The 24,215-nt window shown below is 40.5% G+C and overlaps 1 protein-coding gene across 1 annotated transcript in view; it reads left to right on the top strand.

Moving 5' to 3' along the window:
* LOC149169253 (uncharacterized) overlaps positions 1-20,195 on the top strand; it is a 198,447-nt gene extending 178,252 nt beyond the window's left edge. Inside the window, exon 5 of the mRNA XM_089428617.1 lies at positions 19,893-20,195. Coding sequence (XP_089284743.1) covers positions 19,893-20,039 — 147 coding nt within the window. The 3' untranslated portion in view covers positions 20,040-20,195. The remainder of the gene's footprint in view (positions 1-19,892) is intronic.
* The last annotated feature ends 4,020 nt before the right edge of the window (positions 20,196-24,215 follow it).

The following is a 24,215-nucleotide window of genomic DNA, read 5'->3' as shown; positions in this document are numbered from 1 at the left end:
ACTAGCTCATTGTGCCATTTCTCTGCCACCTGAGTCAACCATGTGGTCCCTTGCTCAGATAGGGTCTTATCTTATCCGGAGAGACATGGGAGGGCTTTTATCATCAGTGTAGCCCTTATTGATGGAGCATCAACATGTTTGATCCAGTTGGAGACCCATGAGACCATTCATTGTGCCCCTCAGCCACTTGGGAGCACCACATTTTTTTGCTTGGAAACCGAGGGGCCAACCCCTTGGTCATCATTTTGAGAGCCCTCCTCTTCATCTCGGTAAATGGAGGACTTATCTTGGCCTTCCAACGACCCTTATGCACCATTATTCTATCTTGTCAACCTCGTTAGGAAGACTTATTTTGTACTTTTGAGCTATTTGGTGGGCTTGTCACCAATAGGGTTGTTATTTTGCAAATGAAAGTCACTTTTAGGGGCTTATTAGGCTAATTAGACCAAATTGAATTAGTGAAGCCTCATATAAATAAAAGGAGAGCCTCATTTGTAACTCATGATCATTTGGATTGTGATTTCTCTTGTAAAAAGAATTCAGACTTGCAATTGATGGACGAAATTGGATGTAATTGATGCATTTTGATGTTTGGGATTTTCGCTATCTTGTCTTGGAGCTTCTAATTGCAATTAGGATGGATGGATATACTCACATTTGCTTGTAAGTGTATTTTTGATTCCATATCTTTATATTGTTGCATGTTTATTGTATGGAATGTCATGTCATAATCTTGTTTGTGCTCTAATATAATGCGAATTATTGAAAGCACTGGGTTCTTGAAGCATTGCATGCATTACTGATTAGGGAATGTGAATAAATGTTCTTAGAGGCTTGTCTTTCCTTGCATCCTCAAAAACTCCATCATTTCTTGCCAAGCGAAGTATAAATTCCTCTTGTAGTCGAGTTGCTACTTCCTAGTGTTAGCAAAGGCTATATAGGACTCCTTGATAGAGCAAAGTTCTTTCATCAAAACTAATCTTGACCCCATTTCTCCCAATTGTCTAAGAACTGGTCCTAATCCCAGTTGATCAACTGTAAAATACTCTTTTTCTCTCTTTTCAATTTCTCTGCCCTAACCCTAAAAGGTCTCATAGGGCATATTGCGAATTGCTTTAGGAGGTGTGTCTTTAAGAGCGAGTTGGTAGGCAACTCTGCTGGTGAGTCCTGTCCTTGCCCTCCAAATTTGAGGCAACTCATGTGGCGTGCTCAGGAGAAATCGGAAATCCTAAGCCCTATTTCCAAAACTGATTTCACCTCTAAGCTTCTTTTCTTTGTGGCATTCCAAGGGTCATTTGTTCTTGAAAACTTGGAGGAAGTTAATCATTCTTTGACCTTTCTTATCCTTGATTGACCTAGGTATCTCATTGAAGATCATTCCTATTGTAAATTTGCAAACCCTAGGCCTTGCTTGGATTCTCCTAGGTCTCTCATGGGGTCCCAAACCTCTATATGGTTGTCATCTTACATAAACCTAAGAGAGGTCTTTCCTATTCCCTTAGGAAGACTTGATTTAGGTGTATCCGTTGTATTTAATATCCTTTCCTCCTAGGTCTAGGCCTCCTCATAAGCCTTTCTTAGCAGTAGGTAGCTCATGGGTCATCAATCCTCATCATCAAAATCAACATCACTGTACTCTTCATCATGGTCACCAATGCTCTCCTCTACTGCATCCTCCTTTGTATCCAAAGTCATCTCTGCATCTGCTGGTGTGGAGGACGACCCCTCTACAATATCACCATCATCAAATGTGACAGGCTCTAGCACTAGCTCATTGAGATCCAAGTTGACCAATGCCAACTCAACACTGCTGTCCAGACCCATATCATCAGGAAAGGCATCCTACATCTTTGCCTTTCCCTTCAACCACTCATCCCTTTGCCTGTAAATAAGACGAAGGTTGGTGTGCACATACACCATTGTCTTTGCCCTGGACTGCTCAAGCCTTCTCTTCTTGACATTATACAAATTCCCATATGTGCTCCAATTCCTCTCGCAACAAGAGGAAGAAGTCACCTGAGAGAGTAGCCTCATGGCTAACTGCTGTAGAGGAGGGCTCGTTGCCCCATGAGTTTCCCACCAATAATAGGGCTTCTTAGCCCCCCTGTCTCCAATCACATCATATCCTATAAATCAACCAGTGCCAGTGGAAAACTCTACAAATGCATCCTCCACCTCATCAAGGGATGCTCTATCCTGAAAATTCCGCTTGAATGCATCATTCCTCCCCTGTGAGATTTCACCATCCATTTGAGGAGGGAATCTGCAGTAAGGTCCACCATTCAACCACTCATGGCTATAATATTTTGGGTTTAATGAGTGAGCCAAACAATGTAAAGGTAAGCAATTCTTGTCCCAGCTGCTGACAAGAATATCCTGTATGGTGGTGAGGAAGGCTATGATGATGTCTCATACTCGGGGCACTCACTCTATAAAATAATGCTCCTCACAGAGTCAATAATGGAATCCCATCCCTCATAAGCCTCTCCTAGGATGGGTTGGTTTGTATCTGCAAATCAAAGCAAAGAAATGATAGGGTCCATGATCTTAATAAGTAGATCTACCTTCTCCCACCAAGCACATCTAACATTGTGTCCTTCACTCTTTTTGAGGCTGCTTGATCTATCTTTCTCCAAAAAGACCCAAACTCTGACATAACCATGGCCCCAAGAGCGGTCTTGAACTCCCTCAACCTCTTCAACATAATGAATGAAGAGGCAAACCGTGTATCCGCAATCTTCAACAATGATAGATTGGTGTACTTGTAGATAGTGAGGGCATTTGTATGATTTTGTACAAAGTTGTGGATATGCCGTGCATCCTCAATAATGCTTCCAAGCCAAAGCACATTAGAAGCAATAGATTTAAGTGCTAAGTTCAATGAATAGATAATGCAAGGTGTCCAAAATACTTGTGGATATTTAGCTTCCACAGTCATGCCAACAACCTTGCAAATAGGTGCATTATTTGTAATGATTTGCACACAAGAATGAACACCTACATCTTCAATAACTTTAATAAACAACTCACCCATATATTGTGCATCCTTGTATTGTCCAAGTGCATCCACTGATTTCAAGAAAACTGGACCATTCAAGGAAGACACCATGAAGTTGATGAATGGGTGCCGTGCTAGATCCGTCCATCCATCAGAAACAATGCTAACCCCAGATGTTGGGCATGCTAATTTAATAGGTTCAAGCATTTTGCCCACTTCTTTTTTTGCCTTCGTCAACAATGTGGTTCTAAGCTTCTTTGACCCAAGAGGCACATACCCTGATGGATCCCCTTGAGTTAGAGCTCGACACATCTCAATAAATAGAGGTGAGCGTGCAACATTAAAGATATGAAGTTCTGATAGTAAAAAAGGCAATGGTGAGATCAAGCTCTTCTAATTTCTCTCAAATGGGAATTTGTTGCTACTTTTCCTCAAGAATTGAAGGGGTCATCATTCTTGTTTTTTTTAAGATTTTGCAGCCACATTTGCTGTACCAACATTGGCCTCTCTTTCCATTTCTTTCCTCTTTGCTAAAAGCACCTTTGTATAGGTTGCAATTCCACAACTTGGTAAAGTGAACATATGAGCTTTTACACGGAAATATGTGCTCATGAAATTAGTGTTGCAATAGCTGCATTTCCAAGTAACATTGTCTCCTCTTGCTCTCTTGTGACATATGTCCACAAGGGATATTTGTTATCTTGAGGATGCTGTCTTCCCTCAACATTTGAAGCTGTTGTTGTAGCCCCATTTGCAATAGAGGGAACACTTGCAATAGACCATGATGAAATTGGAACAAAAGGGGCATCTCCAATGGGGACATTCTTCCCCTTCCTTTGCCCCTTTCCTGCTGCCCTTGATTGAGCCATGAATGTTGTAAAAAATAAACAAAAAATGCACAAATTTGTAAAAGAAATGCACATGCAAACTATTGTAATAAAAATGCAAAAAAATAGGGAGAAATGCACTTACCTATTGCTTGAATCTCCTTGAAAATGCTCCCACACCCTATTGAGAATTCAATAGGGCAATGTATATGTTAATTCTCTTAACTTGATAACTGTTTGTGTTACCTTTTCACTTATTAGCTTTGATCTTTCTTATTCCAATATGCAATACATCAAATAGCTACCAAAACAGTAAGAACAATGACACAATATATAGGCTGCAAGCCAGGGCCAAAACCCCTCCTCTTGAGGGGAAAACCCAAAAATATCTTCTTATCTTTTAAATCTTTCAATTGACGAATACCATGACCTAGACTCAGACAAATACCCTCCAAGATCAAGTCTTCGTTGGCCTCTTGTTGAAATATTTTCGACCTCCCAGTAGATCTGAAATTTTGTTCCCCAGCAACTGCTGCTGCTCCTCTAGGAGACTTTGATCTCCCTTTAACTGCCTTCCCCTTGACCGCGCTTGCCTTGACTTGAGTCCTAGGGCTAGTAAGATGCCCTAAGAAATCTTCGCTTGCCTTTCTTCTCTCTTGCTTCAAAAATCGAACCTCAGACTAGCCCATCATAGAAATCTTAACTTCACACTTCCAGAAGAATGTAGAGAGACCTAAACACGTCGATTTTCTTCATCCTTCTCTTCTTCGCACTTCTTTCTTTGACCTCTTTGTTTTGCCTTCTTCGCATAAGAGATGAGTGAATGAATGATCCAAATGGAGAACGAGTTCCTCTTATATATAGGCTTCTTCAAGGGTGGATGTGGCTCTTCATGTAGGCTGACTTGATAGCTCATTAAGCTAACTTGATCTTGGAGGTATTTTGACACTTTCAAGACAAAATAAATTTTCTTTTACAATTTACAATGTGCCCATAGGGTCTTCCATATATGACAATGACTCTTATACCTAGGACAAACCCTAGAAGCACTCAATGGGTGCTTGACCTATAAAATAAAAGAACTTGAGCATGAAACCCATGCTCCAATAATAATATATATATATATATATATATTTTATTTTATTTTATTTTATTTTTTTATATACAAGAATACATTTCATACTAATGAAGATCAAACCTAGTTACACATTTTTCAACACACCCTTTGCTCTTTGCTCTCGCACACCCACAACAAACCCACAACCAAGAGGAAAAGTAAATGTGGAAATAGAATGGCCAAATCGGCCTTTTAACGCCGTGCGGAAGTGACTTTTTTGGGAAGGACATGAATCCGACCGAATCATGTTCGATTCGCCTGATTTGGGACACAAGAGGGTAGGGGGACGAATATGGTTTCATAGCTTATAACAATTCTTCTTCCAATAGCAATCAATTTTTCAATTAAATTTCATTATCCAATGACAATAAGCAATTGTAGCTAGAACAATAAATCATATACACAATAGAAGACAACCAAGAACAATAGAGAAACAAGATTTTGGTCAAAAACTGGGGAAAAACCCCACAAGTGGAAAACCTTTCCAAATTCTTCTTTTATTAGATTGTCATCAAATGTTCAACAAAGAGATACATAGTCCAAGTGCATCAACAATGAGTCAAAGGTCAAAGCCTTGACTATCCCAAACATCAATCCAATATCCAATCAAATATGAGCTTAAAATTTAAATCTGGTCAAACCTAAATTCCGCAAATTTCCAGTCAAAGTCAACAAGAATGAATGCTGCCCTAACCAGTCAACAGTCAAAGTCCTCCAAAAAGTTTGGTCAGGGTAGCGAGAAATTCAGCCTCCTTCCCTCAGTCGAACTCAATCAAAACAGTCACAAAATCTGTCTTCAAATTAGTTCAACGCACTAAGTCAACTTGCGGTCAAACCTGCCTCAGATCTGCGGTCAACTGTGGTCATAGTGCCTAGGAAATCTTAGCCTTCTCTCTTCTGAATTCAGCCTGCAAAAACAGATCCAAATCCCAAGTCAAACCAAGCCCAAAACCCAAAAAGTCAACGCTAGTCAAAGGTGCTAAAATAGAAAGTCAACACAATCAACAAAATACTCTACTCTTCACACGTGTAAGCTAATTGAACCAAATGAAGATGGATGAATGTGTGATGTGATGCCTCCAAGTGATGCCAAGTGATGTCTATTTATATGAGGTTGTGGGGGTTGATTTTGCTCCTCTAAGCCAACTTGAACATTTTGATGTGACATGGTCCAACATTAAAATACTAATTTTCCCATGTGCAAATTAAATTCATCCAAGGGCTAGTAGGGTCTCCTTAGGGTGAGGAGGGCTTCCCAAAGGAGGGAATTTCTCCCTGAGCTGCCAAATTTGAACAGGCAACTCAGCCTCTAATGATATAACAAGTAACTCGGCCTCTAATGGATCTATTCCGCGTCTTGACCTTGAAAGATTTCAACCTGGTTTTTGCAGAGAATGTTTCCTGTCAATTTGATGCAACTTGTCCTTGGAATGGCTTCAAGAGTTGACCATACTATTCTTTGGTACTCGACCCTTCTAATGGAGCATGAAATCGACCTCTTGAGTATTTGTGTAGCCCTACAAACATCTAATTCAAATGTTGAAGATTCTTTGCCATAAACACAAATCGTAGACCTAAGGTGATCTTCCCTAAGAGCTAACTAGGGTGGCATTCAAAGTCCACTGAAATCAGTTTAGAGTTTCACTTCAAACCCTTAAGTCTGAAACTCGCTTGAGTTTTTTTTCAATGTCAATGAGATATGATAGGAATAAAATGATCAACAAATGAGTCCGTCCTCCTTTTATATTTTTTCCCCATGCTTGTCGACCCCTTTTTCTAATATTATTTTATTGGTGGGGCCATTTTTCACTAAGTGATTTTTTGCCACCATTTCAATAATAATTTGCCACCGTTCTCCAATAAAATAATACTTACCACCATTCTCTAATAAAATAATATTGGTCGCCTTCCTCTAATAAAATAATTTTTTTCCCATTTTTATTATTATTACCAAAATTGGGCAAAACTCCTTAGTGATTTCCATGCTCACAAAATTGGGGATATTACATTAACATGCTTGTTTACCTAGGAAACCCAAATGGGAAAACCTATTATCTTTGTTATGGTACTTTATTGGTTGTTATTGAGCAATTGGATCTATTACAAAGCAATTTGTCTCTAGAGAAAGCATTATGCTTCTTCTCACTAATTTCAGTTGATACAATTGATCTCGACCTTGCCTTGATCACTGCTTGATCTCGACCCTCTAGCACGCAGTTGTTCCCCCGCTGAATCCTTGACTTGGCTTGCCTCTTGCCTGATCCCTGCTCCTTGATCTTTGCACACTAGAAGCCTCCTAAATCCTTGCACAAATCCTCCTATTTCCTAGCGCAAGTCTGGCTCTTGTTTTGTAGCACAAATCCTCCTATTCTCTTGCGCACTTGTGGTCTCCTATTTCTTAGGACACAAGCTTCCTCAAATCTACACACACAGTCTCTTAAATCCTTGCGCACTTGTGATATCCTATTTCTTAGGACACAAGCTCTCAATTCTGTGCTCTCCACAATCAAAGAGGATCTCACAAACTTATGTAAACCTTGTTAATTTTAGGTATGTTCTATGCTTAGCGCAATTTACTTCAATTTTTCATATTAGCCCAATGACAATATTCAGATTAGCAATCACATCAGCGTGATAGTAAAGTGCAGATAGAACATAAACATAAATCGCAGAAAACAAGCCAAGACAAGAGGACACAAGATGTGGCGCTAGCCAGGGACAAACCCCAATGTGGGGAAACCCTTGATCAATTCTTCTTATATTCTTCAATAGTTCAGCAGAGAGAGAGATAGTACATATACATCAGAAGTCAACATTTTGACTTGACAAGATCAGACATCAGAGATCTTCACCATGAAGATGACAAGGACTGTAGTTCTGAACTTGGGCGAAGGCAAACATCCTTCATCTGATTCTCCAAGGTGATTCCATCACCATGCTGGACCTAGCTAGCTGTCTATTCCTCAATGCAGTGATGTGAACCCATGATTATAGCTCTGTCCATCTCATATTGCAGCAACACAATACAACCCTCTAATAGACATCAAGATGGCTTGAGATCACAACATAATGTCTCATAAGACAACTCCTAGGTTCGCTGAAGATCTGGGCATATATAAATCCTCATACCCATACGAAGTGGTGTTATGGCCAGCGGCCTAACACACAGCCTTCAGATAGCATCATAAACCGCTGCTGCTCACAAGTGAGTCTGCCCCTTCATATTCGCTTACACAATCAACTCATTAATGGCAAAGCTCCACCAAGGTCACTAAACAAAGTCCTATATTAATCTGCCCTATAATAGTTCCTTTTTGCTGCTCCAAAGGTTTCCAATCAAGGTCTTCAACACAGTGATTACATTCACTGTTCATAGCCTTCACCCCTTGCTCCAACCAAGTGACTGTAGTCTGCAACTTACAACACTTATGCCCTTGCATTTAAGTCAACACAGCCCTAACATATGCAGTCCAAGCACGCCTTGCCTGACAGACTTTAACACATACCTTTCAGCACCCTTCTCCATGTCATACAAGCCACTTTCAGACCTTCCTTTTCTGCCTGAAGCTTGACGCTGTCCCTGTCCAAAACAGAGGTCAGTTGAGGCATCATATCGCTGTGGTCTGACTGCGGCTAGGGCATGCTTGAATAGACTTCCTTTTGACTGCGTCTAGGGCCAGTTAAGGCCTGTTCTTTCCAGCGTATAGGAATCCTCCTCTTGCTGCAAAGATCCCTCATTGACTGCGGATTATATCAGCTTGGAGGACTGCAGTTAGGGCACAAACAGAACTGTGGCTAGGCACATAAAAACCCTCCTTAAACCATGGCCTAGTCTCTTTAAAGATTGCGGATAGAAGACCTCTCATAGGACTGCGTAGGAGCCTCCTTTAGAACAACATAGGTGTTTTTTTTTCATCCTCCATGACTGCGTCTATAGGGCTGGCTTTATTGACTGTCATTAGGGGTCTCCATGGCAGTGTTAAGAGACTGTGTATTAGACTTCCCTTTATTGCGGATTAGGGCATCATTAGGCCAGCGTATTAGACTTATTTCATGGCTGCTTGTAAGACTCCTCCATGACTTCGTTGAGGTCTTTCTTTCATGAATGCTAGGACAACATTAGGGCTTCTTCATTAGGGCAGCGTTAGAGCTTCTCCATTAGGGCAACGCAGAGCCAAGGGCACTTCCTCTAGATCTCTCCTTCATCAAAACCCAAAACAGAAATGAAGAAGGATCACAAGAGTGTGTGTAAATGACTTGAAGGCCACCTCTATTTACAGTAAAACGTTGAGGACAGGTGGGGGCAATTTGGTTGCTGGCCGACCTTGACGGATTGTCACATAACACAAATAAATTCATATCTCCATGAATATATGTCGGAATCGGATGATCTTTAGATCAATCCTACACCTCTCGACGAGAGGATTCCAAGAGAAATATCAGCTGCCATGAATAAGAAGACCCACGTGGAGTTTGGCCCTAGTTGCCAATTTTAACAAACCTCGATCCATGCAAGGAGGGCCAACTTAATTTAGAGCTAGAGTTCTGATTGGAAGTTATCTGAGTGTTTCTCGTTCTCTCTCCATTCAACACTTGGAGTCTTAATTCATTCTTCCTTCAATCAAGACTAAAGTCTAACTTGCTCTAACTAAACTTGTGATTGCCACCTCGTTCTGTTTTCAAACTATTTAAGACTTCACTTAACTGAAGCTCCAATGCTACGTATGCAATTTTGATGATTATTCCAGTAAACTGGAAATAAACTCATCCTAACTAAAGTTCAACCCATGAGATCGCACTAACACTGAGAGAAAGACAAACCGAGGTCTTCACTGGCTAAGGCACAAGCCAAAAGACCTTTACTCGCTACGTTTTCAACAATGCCTTGGTAATTGTGTCCAAGAGAGGAGCCCCCCATAATTATGCCTTAGGTAACCACCAAATAATTCCTCCAAATGTGAATAACTATCAAGTGAAGTAAGGTGCCCAAGCTATTAATATTCAAGGTAATAAAATGGATTAATTTAACCCTAACATGTGTGAACAAAGGTTATTGTTCAAATAAAACCATAGTCCATCCTCCCAATAGCTACCAACTGATTAAATCAACATTAACATATATGCTAATCTATGTCACATGGTTTGGGTTTGATGATGATTAAGTTCAATTCAAATTTCTTGATAAGGTTCAGATCAGGTTTGCCATTAAGTTTGGCTCTCTCTCTCTCTCTCTCTCTCTCTATATATATATATATATAATGAATTATGTCATAAAAGAATTAATTGAATTTCCCAATGGTCGTGCTGAATCTGTTGATCCCTATTGGAGGAGGCATCAATTGTTAAGATAGTTTTGGCTGAGATGCCTCGACCTACCTTCTCAATGTACATAATATAACGACATTGGCAACCCTTCCAAAGTTGTAAGTCGGTTTATATTCCAGTTTGAATTAGTCAACGGTGAAGTTCATAATCACAATTATAACCTCAAATTGGAATGGGACTAAATCTCTACACTTTCTAGCATTGAGTTGGCTATAGTTGGCCACACAAGTGAAAAGCTATTATGGGAGGAAAGAGAGCTCCAAATATGCAACTAGTGGACATGGGCATAAAAAATTGAAGCTTGTTGAAGAACATGATCTAGCATAGAGGAAGAGGTGGAGACCCTCCAAGGAAGGCATATCTATGTGCTTGATCATATGGAACTTGATGATGTTAGATCTAGTAAGGGTGTGAAATGGGAACCCTAGAGGTGACTAGATTTGGAGGTCACAAGTATGCTCATGGTAATTTGCACATATCTTTGCACACTCATTTGTATTAAGAAGTATGTATAGTACAAATTGTGGGAGATTGATCAGGTTTGATCATGTCTCCACTAAAAATACAATAAAGTTGGTGAATGTTCAATTTAGACTAATTCACCAGGAAGAGATAAGAATAAAGTACAAAATGGAATAGTTAAAATATAATACATGTTCATACATGTCCATTATACCATTTCATTAAAGCTAACTCACTTTGGGTTGAATAAACACTACACCTTGATACAAAGTTTTACACGGTCACCTTTTTACTTTGCTATGCTTTGTTATGTCTCTCCTTTGCAACTACTTAGCTATGGAACACACAACTTTTGCAATAGGAGCAAAAGCCCCCATTGTGTCTAGGGTTTTAACTCCCACTTTTAGCCATTAGGGTTCGGGGTTTTGATCCCCTCCTTTCAACTATGGTTAGTGTCGTTGAAGAATCTAAGGCAAGGTGACATTAATGATTCTTCTAACTATGATAACTGCTTGTGATGTCTTTTTACTTATTAGGATTATCTTCTTCTTCTCATTATTATGGCGTGTTCTTCAATCATCAAACAACTACCAAAAGAAGAAGATCAACAAGATACAAGTACACAAGATGTAGGCTCCAAGCCAGGGCAGAACCTCTCCTCTTGAGAGGAAAACTCTTGAATCTCTTCTTATAGATTCTCTATTGACGAGTACCAAGACCTTTGACCAACATTGAAGCCCTTCCAACACCAAGATCAACTTCTCAACAATGGGCTTGCTTTACTGCTTTCCAAACTTGACAGAATCTCTTCCGGCAACACTTCTTCGACCTTCAGCCACAATTTTTCGGCCCCAACTGTAGATCTGCAACTTCGACCCCCCGGCAACAACTGCTGCTTCACACGTGTGGACTAGAACTGCTTCTTCTTTGCCTCCAGTTGCCTCGCTTGACCTAATTTGTCTTCTGGATCTAGAAGGGGACTTTGTTGGCCCGCCCTTCAACCCTTTTTCATCAGATCGGACCTTCACAATGAAGCCCTAGCCAAGCAATAGAAACCCTAGCAAAAAGTTGCAGAATTTCAGCCTCCTTCGCTTGTGTGGAGAGAAAGAGAGTGAGAGGAACCCAAAACACTTCTTCTCTTTCTTCTGCCTTCTTCGCTGCCATTTTTTGCTTCTTCCTTCGCATGAGAGAGAGAGAGAGGAATGAATGTGTCCAAATGAGGTCGAATTGTCTCCTATATATAGGTCTTCCAAGGGTATGAATTCCAACTTCTAGGCTGACTTGACAGGCTGGCAGGCTGACTTGGTCTTGGAAGGCTCAGTAAAATACAAAAATAATTCTTTTCACAATTTACAAGATGCCCGATGGGGTCTTCATATTATGACAATGTCCCTATTTGACTTCTTGACCTAGGACAACCCTATAAGCACTTTCAATTAGTGCTTGACCTATAAAACAAATTTCTTGGGCAAGAAACCCAAGCTCAATAATAATAATAATCATTTTTCTTTCTTTTACAAAATACAAGAATCAAAAGTACATTTCATATTTATGAAGACCAAACCTAGTTACACTTTCTTCAACAAGTGTTTTGGATCTTCTAGAGTTTTCTTGGAAGAACATATGTAATGGGAGTTGATGTGGGTTCCACTTGCACTAAGGTGGACAAAGCAATGATCAACTTGTTAGGAGTTTATTTTTTGCATATGAAATACCATCTTGGACTTCATTAGCTTGTTAGTAGGCTCGTGATGTGCCTCATTTAAACTTAAACAGGAACACAACAAATTACAGATATAGCCATAATACAGAGATGCAGCAGAAATAACACTTCATTTTATTAATATCAGAATACTGAAATATGCTGACAAACAGAATGGAAATAAACTAGCTTGGGTGATGGTAGCTTATCTCCGAGAAGAGATGTGGCGGTTACATGCCTCTGAATTGTATTACAATGAGGCTCAAGGGCCTATTTATTATTGAACAATAAGGGAAAACCCTAAACAATCAAAACCCTAACCCTAAGAGATGGAACACTGAGAGTTTGTGGGGCCCGTTGGGGTTAGTTGGGCAGCGAACTTCTCGTGGTCGTAACTTGGTCATATTATCTCCGTTTAGCGCGTACGATACTTTGTTGGAAAGGTCTCTTCGAGTACCACAGGATTTGCGGTAGGCCCCAGATGATGGCTACGGGCCTACCGCAGACCTCAAAAATATGCAGTTTAGGGGGTCAAAACTTCTCTGGAAGTTTAGGACCCGAAAATTTGCTAAAAATAGTAAATACTAAAATAAACAAGGAAACAGATGAAACTGACTGGAGGTCTAGGTGGAATAAGCGGGTGGCTACCAATATCCACCTGGATCATTCTTCCCTCCTTAGGAAGCAATGGTCCCCATTGCGTGTAGAGCCTTCATGAGGTGAGGAAATTTTTGTTGAACCTGGTCCCTTGTGAACCACTTGCCCTGGTAAAGGAGTTGGCTTGCTTTGACAACTCGATATAGCTGGATCCTCTATTGGCGAGTGTTCTTGATATGTGTATCCATGATCTGATCAGTTATTGCCTGTTCCATGCAGTCTGGGTTTAGCTCAGTTGGTGTGAGTTGTTCTACAATGTCGAATGTGTGTGTCCAACAATGGTGGAAAGTATGGCCCAAGGCGGTCTACATTGAACACTGGGTGCAGACCAAGGAACGATGGAATGCTGAGCTCGAAGGAATTTTCCCCCACAGCCTTGGTGATGGTGTATGGCCCATATCAGAGCGGGGGAAGCTTGCGGTGGGGTCTAGCGAGGCGCTCCTGCAAATGTAGCCAAACTTTGTCACCCACCTAGAACTCGTGTGGAACCTGATGGCTATCATGGCACTGCTTTTACTTAGCATTGGCTCTGTCCAATATATCATGGACCTATTGGCGGATGTGTCGAATGCACTCAATGAAGCTGTTAGCCCTGTCAGCTTTGGACTGGACATGAGTCGAATCTGCCTGAGTAGTTGCAAATGGTATGGCCACATCAATGGGACATGATGGCGGAACTCCAACCCTACCTGAAAAGGGTTGTGGCCTGTTGAGATGTTGAGAGCTTTGTTGTAGCTGTGTTGGACATAGGGGAGGCTTTCATCCCATGTGCGTGGATGCTTCGAGTTGTACATGCGCATAATTTGTACGATCATCCTGTTGACAACTTCTGTTTCGCCATCAGTTTGGGGATGGAAAGCCGTGGACTTAGTAAGTTTGGTATCTAACACTGACCAAAGACTTGACCAATATGCACTCATGAATTTACTATCCTGATCTGAGACAATGGATTGTGGGATCTCGAAGTGTACCCACACTCGCTCAAAAAAGAGTTTAGCAGTGGCCTCTGCTGTGATATTCTTTTTGCAGGGTGCCATAATGGCCATCTTAGAGAATCTGTGGATGACCACGAAAGCACAGTGGTTGCTGTGCTTAGAAGAAGGAAGGGCCGACATGTAATCCATGGAGATGGATTCCCAAGGTCGACTAGGACTAGGAAGAGGAGTATACAGGCCTTGCTTCTTGATGGTTGGTTTGGCAATGTTTAATGTACCTCCCAACAACCTGACGAAGATTCAGCCAATAATAATACTTCTGCATTACTGCCACTATTTTCTCTACCTCGCAATGTCCAGCGACTCGACTGTAGTGCGCCTCCCAAATCATCTTGGCATGCTCCCAAATTCTGAATCGCTCTTGTAAAAATGCGGCCACCTCGAAGTCTCGTGCTCATAGGAGTCAAGCATAGTGATCAACGCCATGACTGGTGGTCGGATGAGGCAGTCTGCAACATTATTGGTGCTACCCTTCTTGTGCTTAATGTTCAAATGGAATTGTTGTAGGTATTTGGACCATTTCTGATGGCGATCGTTCTACAACTTCCCTTGTGTCTATATGAACTATAGGGGTCGGTGGTCAGGGGCAATGCTTCCATTGACGGCAGGCTTGCACAATGGAATACATTTCTTTATCGTAAGTGGGATACTTTCGGACTGTGTCTGAAAGTGTCTCACGTGGTAAGCCATTGGATGCCCCTGCTGAGTAAGAACTGCACCAATAGCATAGTCGAAGGCATCTGTCTCAGTCTCAAATGGTTGCAACAGGTTTGGTAACGTGAGCACTCGTGCAGAGCAGAGGTGATGCTTCAACTCGACAAACATTTTCTGTTGGGTTTCAAACCAATTTTTTTTTTCTTTCGCTCTGCCCTTGGTGACTTGACTTAACAACCAAGTGATATGAGAGAACCCCAACACGAACATGCGGTAGAAATTGGCAAGACCCAGAAAGCTGCAGAGCTCTGTTAGAGCAGTTAGGGCTGGCCAATCCCGAATGACTTGTATCTTGGCTGAGTCTACATGCACACCCTGCTCATCAATGATGCACCCCAAATATTGAACTTGGGTCATGCCAAAAGTGCATTTCTCCAAATTGGCACACAACTTGTGTTGTCAGAGGGTTTGAAGTACCTGTCGAATATGGTGGAGGTGCTCCTCCCAACTCTGGCTAAAGATTAAGATGTCATATAAATACACCACCATGAATGCATTGGCGAAGGGTCGCAAGATGTCATCCATCAATCTCATGAAGGTTGCGGGGGCATTCATCAACCTGAAAGGCATGACCAACCATTCGAAAAGGCCCTCCTTGGATTTGAAGGCAGTCTTCCACACATCGGAGGGTTCGATAGACACCTGGTGATAACCAGACTTCAAGTCAATCTTGCTAAAATATTTGGCTCCCTTGAGCTGGTCCAGAAGGTCGTCAATTCGTGGGATTGGGTACCTATTCCGGATAATGATCTTGTTCAACGCCTGATAGTCAATACAGAGTCTCCAGGTCTTGTCCTTCTTCTGTACCAATACAATCGGGCTCCCACAGGGTGATGAGCTTGGCCTGATGTGCCCTTTTTGCAACAGCTCTTGAATCTGCCTCTTAATCTCATTGTTCTCTAGAATAGAGCGTCGATAGGTCGGTCCATTGGGTACCGACGTGCTTGGGGTCAGATCGATGGAGTGCTTGACTTGACAATGCAAAGGTACCCTTGTAAATGAGGTGAAAATGTCCTTGTACTCCTACATGACCTTGTTCATCTGTTGTTGCTGTGTGGAGGAGCCCTGTTTGGAAGCTGCGACCACAACCTTTTTCTTGCCCTGAGGGCGAATCATGAGGAAAACACATTTCTTTGTCTGGGAAATGATCTTACTGCATTGCTTTGTAGTTAGCAAAGAGACGGCGGTAGGTGGGGCTACCTTCGGTATCCTGTACAACTTATTGCCCAAAGTAATTATCACAGAGTGAGGTCTAGACTCATATACAACATGTTGCTCCCACAAGTATGGTTGTCCTAATAATACATCACAAACTGCAAGAGGAGCAACATCACACAATACCTCATCCGTGAAGGGCTTGATGTTGTAGGGAAGGTGACACTGCTAGACGACGCAAAGATCTCGTCTTTGATGAAGCCACCCGACGGTGTACGGCTGCAGATGTGCTTTCGTCGGTAGGCCCAACCGCTTCACGACCTCTGTTGAAATGAGGTTCTTTTGGCTCCCGCTGTTGACAGTGGACTGCAGCGGAGAATCCTTCACCCACATCTGTGAGTGGAAGAGGCGTTCCCCCTCTGGATCTGCAGGCTCATTTTTCTGGATCTTGGTGGTGGCCACGGTGGCATTGGGCTCCGCATCAATGATCTGCTTCCCTTTGTCATTCCCCTTGTCGGGTCCTGACTCAGAGTCGGAACATGCGTTTGATTCAGAAGCCTTCAACTTGGCCACTAGTGGCTGCTTGGCCCGACACGCACTTGTGTTGTGAGTGGAGCTCTTATGGAACTCACACCATTTTCTCATGTCCTTCTTTGTCTTCAGGGTGTTGTTCTTTGCTTGCAGCTTCAGCGAGTTGTCCTAGGTCGCCTTGCCTTGGTTTTGGCCCTTGCTCTGTGGTTTGGGGGTGCCTTTTCTTTGCTTCGGATTCGCAAATCCAAAGCCTCGCTTATTCTGTTTAAACTTCTGCTAAATCTTGACAGTGTATTAGTATACCGTGTCGAGCGAGGAGATGTCGAGGAACTCCATCTCGTCCTGGATGTACTTGTGCAGGTAGCCGCGGTACTTGGGTACCAATTGCCACTCAGAATCCTTGATATCAAATTTTGTGCGGAGGGTATGGAAAACATTTGTGAACTTCGACACAGCTTGGTCCCTTCTTGGCTGTAGCGTGGTCCACTTTATGTATTTATCTTCATAGCTCCCGATAGGGTAATATTGTTCCTTGATGGCGTCTCGGAAAGAATCCCAAGTGGGTGCGACTGAAAACAGTGAGGATTCCCTCTCGTCCTTTTGTTCACAATAGGTTTCCCACCAGTCCTTGACATGTGGGGTGGCTTTGAGAAGTGAAAAAGTAATCTTTTCTCGATTGGAAAAGTCATGAACTGAAAAATATCCTTCCAATAGATTCAACCATTTATCTACGACGTTTGCATCTATCTGGCCCTCAAATATGGGAATGTCAAAGTTAACTTGTACCTTAAAAGGAGTGGCGCCTCTAGAGTGGCTGCTGGATGAAGATGCGTCGCCTGTGGGTAGCCGTCGAAGGATCTGGGCAAAGTCATCCATCATTGTGTTCCTCTCTCACTTGAGGTTTTCCTCGAGCAATATTTTGATGGGATCTCCTGCCCCCTCATCTGTCTTTTCTTCCGCCATAGGAGGTCGTTAGGGTTTGCGAGGCTGGTCTTGCAAAGGTCCAACCAGATCGAGCCCTAACTCCTTAGACCCCGACCTTGTTGGGGACATGCAAAGAAAAACGGAGAAAGAACAGACCCCTCTGATACCACTGATCCAAACTTAAACAGGAACGCAACAAATTACAGATATAACCATAAAAATAGAGATGCAGCTGAAATAACACTTCATTTCATTAATATCAGAATACTGAAATATGCTGACAAACAAAATGGAAATAAACTAGCTTGGGCGATGGTAGCTGATCTCTGAGAAGAGATGTGGCGGCTACATGCCTCTGCACTATGTTACAATGAGGCTCAAGGGCTTATTTATTATTGAACAACAAGGGAAAACCCTGAACAACCAAAACCCCAACTCCAGGAGATGGAACGCCAAGAGTTTGTGGGCTCCATTGATGTTAGTTGGGTAGCCAACTTCCCGGGGTCATAACTTGGTCATATTATCTCCATTTGGCGCATACGATACCTTGTTTGAAAGGTCTCTTCGAGTACTACAGGATTTGTGATAGGCCCCTGCGTACGACTACGGGTCTGTTGTAGACCCCCTACCTACGGCTATGGGTCTGCTGCAGACCTCAGAAAAACATCTTTTTATGGGGTCAAAACTGCTCCGGAAGTTCAGTACCCGAAACACTGCGAAAAATAGTAAATGTTGAAATAAACAAAGAAACATATGAAACTGACTGGAGGTCTAGGTGGAATAGGTGGGTGGCTACCAATATCCACTTGGATCAGTGCCCGTTTGGGCTCAAAAATCATGGTTTAAGGAACAAAACAAGCAACTATGAATTTTGATCCCAAATTGCAGAATTTAGGATCTTTCTTGAAATGATCTTGACAAGGCCATAACTTTGATTTTTCCACTCCATAAATGATAATGATGGTGATGATTAACATCCACTAAGACTAAACATGGTCTGTCAAACCTTAAGAAGGTAAGAGATTACTTAGAATTCTTTAGAATTTTATTTCTATGCTTGAAAAAAATTAAGAGAAGCATTCCAAGATCACTATAATTTAGTTGAGTTAAAAGGTCAAGAAGGTTGGAAGTATGACAAATATTTTGAAATTTAGATCTAATCTGAGTATATGCTAGACAATCTGAGAGAAAGTGCTTTTCATTTTCAACTCTCTTAGTGTCACAAAGGTGATAGGCTCTTTCATCCCATGGTATTTTGGGAATTGATCACTACCCAATGTCACTATGGAGCTCATGGGAATTTGTTTTTATTTTAGCAATGCTTATTTTCTTCTTTACCTTATTCAAGGCACAAATATATCTTTGATTTTCAAGTTTGGGGTTGATCACCTACTTATAATATCTTTATTTACTTATGGAAAAACTACATGCATGCATTTATAAACCCAAGGAAAACTTGATTAGGACCCCGCGGGATGCTTCCCCACACTCATGGATGGCATCCTTAGTAAAATCATTGGCATGGAATAGTGCGCTTCACATATGGGGACTTGAGCTAGACACCAATTGGCATGAAACTAGCCAAAAACCAAACAACGTTAGTGACAACTAGTTGAGCTAACCGCTTGGCCTTATATTATATATATGTTGTGCACTTGTTGCTGTAGACTAGTGTGTCTCACCCAAGGGGATTTGAACAGAGCACTTGCTGATGTGGACTCGTCAAATGCCTTGCAACAATAGTGACAACTAGTTGAGCTAACCTCTTCGGCTATAGAAAATTCTGAAATTGTGAACCCAACACAGAAAATTTTGTTCTCGAAATATACTTTGCTCTGGGGAAAGCCCTCATGGGGATTGAACCTTACCCATTGGTGAAAAACTCACCCTCTTCAATATACGAGAGAAGTGAGAAGAATATGGGAGAAGAGAGTACGTACTTGATGGGTGTGCTTTTATTAATTGTGGATTGGACATAAAAGCTTTGGTACTTCCTTTAATTGCTATTGATACGTAAAGAAGACGATATCGCATACACGACTGCTTATTGTGGTGGTTGCCCTGACTGCCACTCTAATCATCTGTTAGAAATAAATTAATAATTGATAGTACCTTAATTATTAACTTTAGCTCCTTGCATTAATGACATATATAAAATGTTTACATATCTTTATAACCAAAACACGTAACACTAAATGGTCATTAATTCTTACAGTAGCTGTATGTGGAGGTATCATGTATACAGTATGCAGAGCAATTACAGAGCCATGTTATATGTTATTTACTTAATGGTATCAAATGTTCCTCTTGTTTGTTGGCAACTACTGTTATGGTTTTAATGGATGTTATCAACCTAAAGTTCTTTTGTTACATATTCTAGTAAATGTAATGTTGGTATTGGAAATATTTCTTAATCTCTCTAATCTAAAGACTTAAAAAGTTCAATGGTGTGAACTGCTGATGTTATTTTTTGTGTTGTGTTCAGGAGGTCGATGTTGCAGATGACTTCACACTTTCTTCCAAAACCCACACACGGGCAAAACTAAAGCGATGTTTTTTGTTGAATGGAGTTACCAGTAAAGTTCTCCCAGGAAGGGCATCAACTAACCCTTGTCAATATGTATATTTTTGAAAGTATGCTCATCTGTGGTGTGACTCAAATTTTGATTTCTATTATTATTGCTATCATGCTTTGTAACATTTGTTTTTATTTATTTGATTGATGTACCATATTCTATATTGGGCCATTCAATACCAGAAACTAAATACTCATTTCGTAGCTATTTAATCCATATGCACTCAGAGTTTAGCTTTATAATTCTATTTGTTTATAAACACCTAACATGATTTTTCGTGGCAAAGAAAGCAATTTACAAAGGTAACTGGTATGAAATATGACAATGAAAAGAATGGATATAGTGAGAAAAGGGACACCTTTTTAAATATATATATATATATATATTTCACTGCTCTTACGAAGTTGTCAAACTTGATGTCTTTGCTTTCCTAGATTCGATTGACTTCCTATATTTTTTTTTGTTGAAGGGAACACCGGCTGGAAAAAACTTGAGTTTGTTCAGGAAAATAAGCGAGGTCTTATTAAAAAATTAAAATTTATTAATCTAGAGAATACTTATTATTACCTAAACAATAGCATTAGTTCCCACAGAGTTGACCTTGTGTTTAAAAGATACCATGACTAATATACATATAATGTGAGAATACATTGTGATAATTAACAACTAGATTGAACTTTGAAGATGTTAAAAATTCTCCTACGTTATTGAGTTTCAATCTCCTAAAGCTTTGGTCTAAAATATGCTGCAGTTCAAAGTTTACTTCATCTTAGTTTATTCATGGAGTAAATAATTTACTAACTGAAATCATTCTGTGGATAAATTAGATATCCATGTCTGACCTATTTGTGAAACATATAATTTCACAATATTAATGTAAAAAGTTTCCTAAGCCCAGGACAAGAATTAGTTCCCAACAAATTTATGCCTCAAAATAAATTGTTGCAACCATAAATTTTGATTTGTAAACTAACCACTACTGAGCTCTTTACAAAGAAAATGCACAATAGAAACAACAAGAACAACAATCACACAATTGACACAATTTCTACCTTGGAAACCCACAAAAGGGAAAACTAGTGATGAGTTTGTTCTTATTGGTTCAGGTAGATATAGATTTTTCTTACAAAACTACAATGATTCACAGGGAGAAATTCCCACAGCAAATACCCGGCATATAGCCTCACCAAACCTAGCTGAAATTGTGCCCTACACAATGCCCGCATCACCCTTCGTGCGCCCTACATCACCTAAAGTGTGGGCCTGCATCATTGCTCGTAAGGCCTTGCCTCTGCCCTAAACTGTACAACCTTGTTTCATTTGGCTTGGTTGTTGATAATTTTCCCTATAGATCCCTCCGTCTTCCACCAACAAGTCGCCCTCTCTCTTAGCAAATTGATCTGCGCTTTCAAGCACCACTTTACCCTCTCTCATATGATGTGCCTTCACCTCCTGGACATAACTTATATCAAACTCACTTGAGCTTCTTGTTGTCGCCGCTTAACTCACACCTTGGGTCACGTGGAAGAAATCTTCAGTCCATTAGGTGTGGCCTTGGGGGCGAGTCTCGAGTCAGGTTTAGTATCACTTTATTTTGATTCCTTTGTCTAGGCTAACTCCTAGCAAAGCCAAGGGGGGTAGTCCCTAAAAAACCAACTAAGAATGATTAAGTTGTAGCAAAACAAGAAATTATTCTAGGAGTTAATTCGATTACACAAAAGTACATTAACCAACAACATATAATTTATATGATTGACAAACAGATAATCAAATGACAAATCTAAATAACAAGATAGACCAGTGCCAAAAGTAAATGCTTGTGTTGTTGAAAAGAAACCCACAGAAATGTAATCATGGCCCAATGAAGTATGTTGTTGAATTTTTTAGAGAGTTGCTTTTGGTAAATTTTTATTATGGTTGAGTTCACTTGGAATTATTAAAGTGAGTGCAAAATGGAGAGGTGGATACGTTGATTCGCATATGATTGCAAGAAAAGTAAATCTTTGGTTTGCTTCCTTTGTGGCTTTTATCTTTCGAATGTAAACAAATGAGTCACTTGGAGATCGAACATGAAGAAACTTGGTTTCATGGCATTCCCATGATTTCACAATTCAACTAGTGTTTCCAAACTCACAATAAAAGTGAAAGGTTTTCCCTAATTAAACTATCTAGTGAACACAAGTTCCTGCCTGAATCATGCAAGAGGTCAAGCTTTCGCTTGCGATAGTTGGGAGCATAATAAGAACTTGGAGAGAAAATTTGTTACTTTATTTGCAGAAATAAAATGTATCTAAAAAATTGAAATCTAATCTACAATTTGAATGAAATATAAACTAAGAAAATGAATGTCTTGCGGTGCTTTGGGTTTGTTCCTTTAGGTTAATTTTAACCAAATTGAGGAACCACGAAAATGAGACAAAATATTAAATCCCGTCGGGGTAGGGGGAATGGGATGCCTACAAGACTCCCACTAGCTCCCTCAAAATTGCAATGATGTTTTAGAAGGTTTGGTAACCTTTAAAGTAAAAGGAAATGGATTGTTGACTCCTTTTTAACTGGGGGGATGATATGGGTCCCTTTCGGTGTCCCAGATGGTCTAAATCATCAAAATTTGGACAACACCTGCCCTTTTATGTTTACAAACCTACAAAACCTACAAACCACTAATGGTGAAGGATGCCCCAAATGACTTTGGAAACACTTGCGACAGTGATTCCCAATATTAGAAATTTTCCAAGTGAAAACTTATTTAAAAAAATGAGAAAGTTTAGTCTAAACAACCAAGAAAGAGCTAACTAAAGCTAGCTCTCTTAGATGTTTCTTATTTGTTGTTAGAAAAACAAACGATTTGCACTAAGATTTTCCAAATGTATCGATGATAGCTTAGAAAGTAACAAGAAAATACTTTAGAGATTTTAGCTTAGAAGTAAAAGAAGAGGAAGAAGCTTGTAGGAAGAATCCTCGGCCAATGTAGCCTCTTGTTGGAGCATGGTGGGGTAGATCTTCTTATGGTTTGAAGTCAATGGAACATCTAGCGAAATTGACTCACTTCTCCAAATAAAGGTGCTCTATCTGAGCTGCTACAGGTAAATAGACTTCGAGTGATTGTTAACTGCAAGTTTGAGGTATTCACTGTCACCAATGTGCTTAGGTCCGAGCCTGAGGTTTATTGCCTTATTCGAGTTTAGGTTCTAATATGAGCTTATTTCACAAGGCTGCAATCTTCTACAGGACCAAAACTTTTCAGGAGGCTGCCCGAGGTGTTGATGGTTGGTGTTACAAGTAGCAACAGGTATGAGATTTTGTGTATAAAACTAGTCTGAGTTGTCCACAAACCTGAGGTATACCCAATCAAAAAATGCCCAAACTGAAAACTTCAATGTCCTCCTCGACCTCTTATTTGCTCTTGTGGTTCTTATTCAAATATTGTGTTTCCTTCACCGAAATTGGATGGTCAAAATGATGAATTGAAACTTCTATTTGTACAAGTTTTTGAGTTAAGGTGAAGAGATACGTCACTTGGATGGGAAGCCGGCCTGCATAAGTTGGCTCATGTCGGCTTAGCATAGGAAATATATCATTCCAACTTGTAAAATTGATTTCTCTCAATTTAAGAGGGGTTAAAAGGCGAGTAATAACTCGTTAGAAAGGGAAATATGTCCTCTACGATCTCATGCCAATTCCATCCTTAAATGAGGTCATTTTACCATCAAGAAAACTGAATTTGTGAACTATCATCATTATTTTATTCATGGCAGCCTTTGGTATTTTATGTCTAGAGCTCCTTCTTCATAGACTTAGGCCTTCAAGACTAGGACACCATCATCATCAATTAAGAAGGCTAGGGCTTCATCTTATTTTCCATCCAACAATCATCCATGCATCATTATTTCATAAGGTCAAATGCTAGGGTTTCATCAATGTATATGGTTAATGCTATGGCATTTTCACCTAGGCTAGAACATCATATAGCAAGCATTAGTTCTAGGGCTTGTATCAAGAATTTAGGAGTAGGATTTATGATCAATAATCATGAACTATCTAGAGCTAGGGTTTCATGGGCATCTAGGGCATAACAAAGCTAGGGCTTTAGGGTTTTATCATGTAGCTAGGGAATTTGACTTATGCATCATCTTCATGCTTAGGGTTTTCTTCTAGGGTTTGCATGATGTTAATTTTAGGTATGTTCTATGCTTAGAGCAATTGATTTCAATTTTCACAGTTAGCTCAAT

Source organism: Pinus tabuliformis, chromosome 4_2, assembly GCF_031772625.1.
Source record: "Pinus tabuliformis cultivar Carrire ecotype Pingquan chromosome 4_2, CPIR1, whole genome shotgun sequence".
NCBI classification, from domain to species: Eukaryota; Viridiplantae; Streptophyta; class Pinopsida; order Pinales; family Pinaceae; genus Pinus; species Pinus tabuliformis.
The sequence above is the reverse complement of the archived record's forward strand: the minus strand, read 5'-3'. Positions and strand labels throughout refer to the sequence as shown.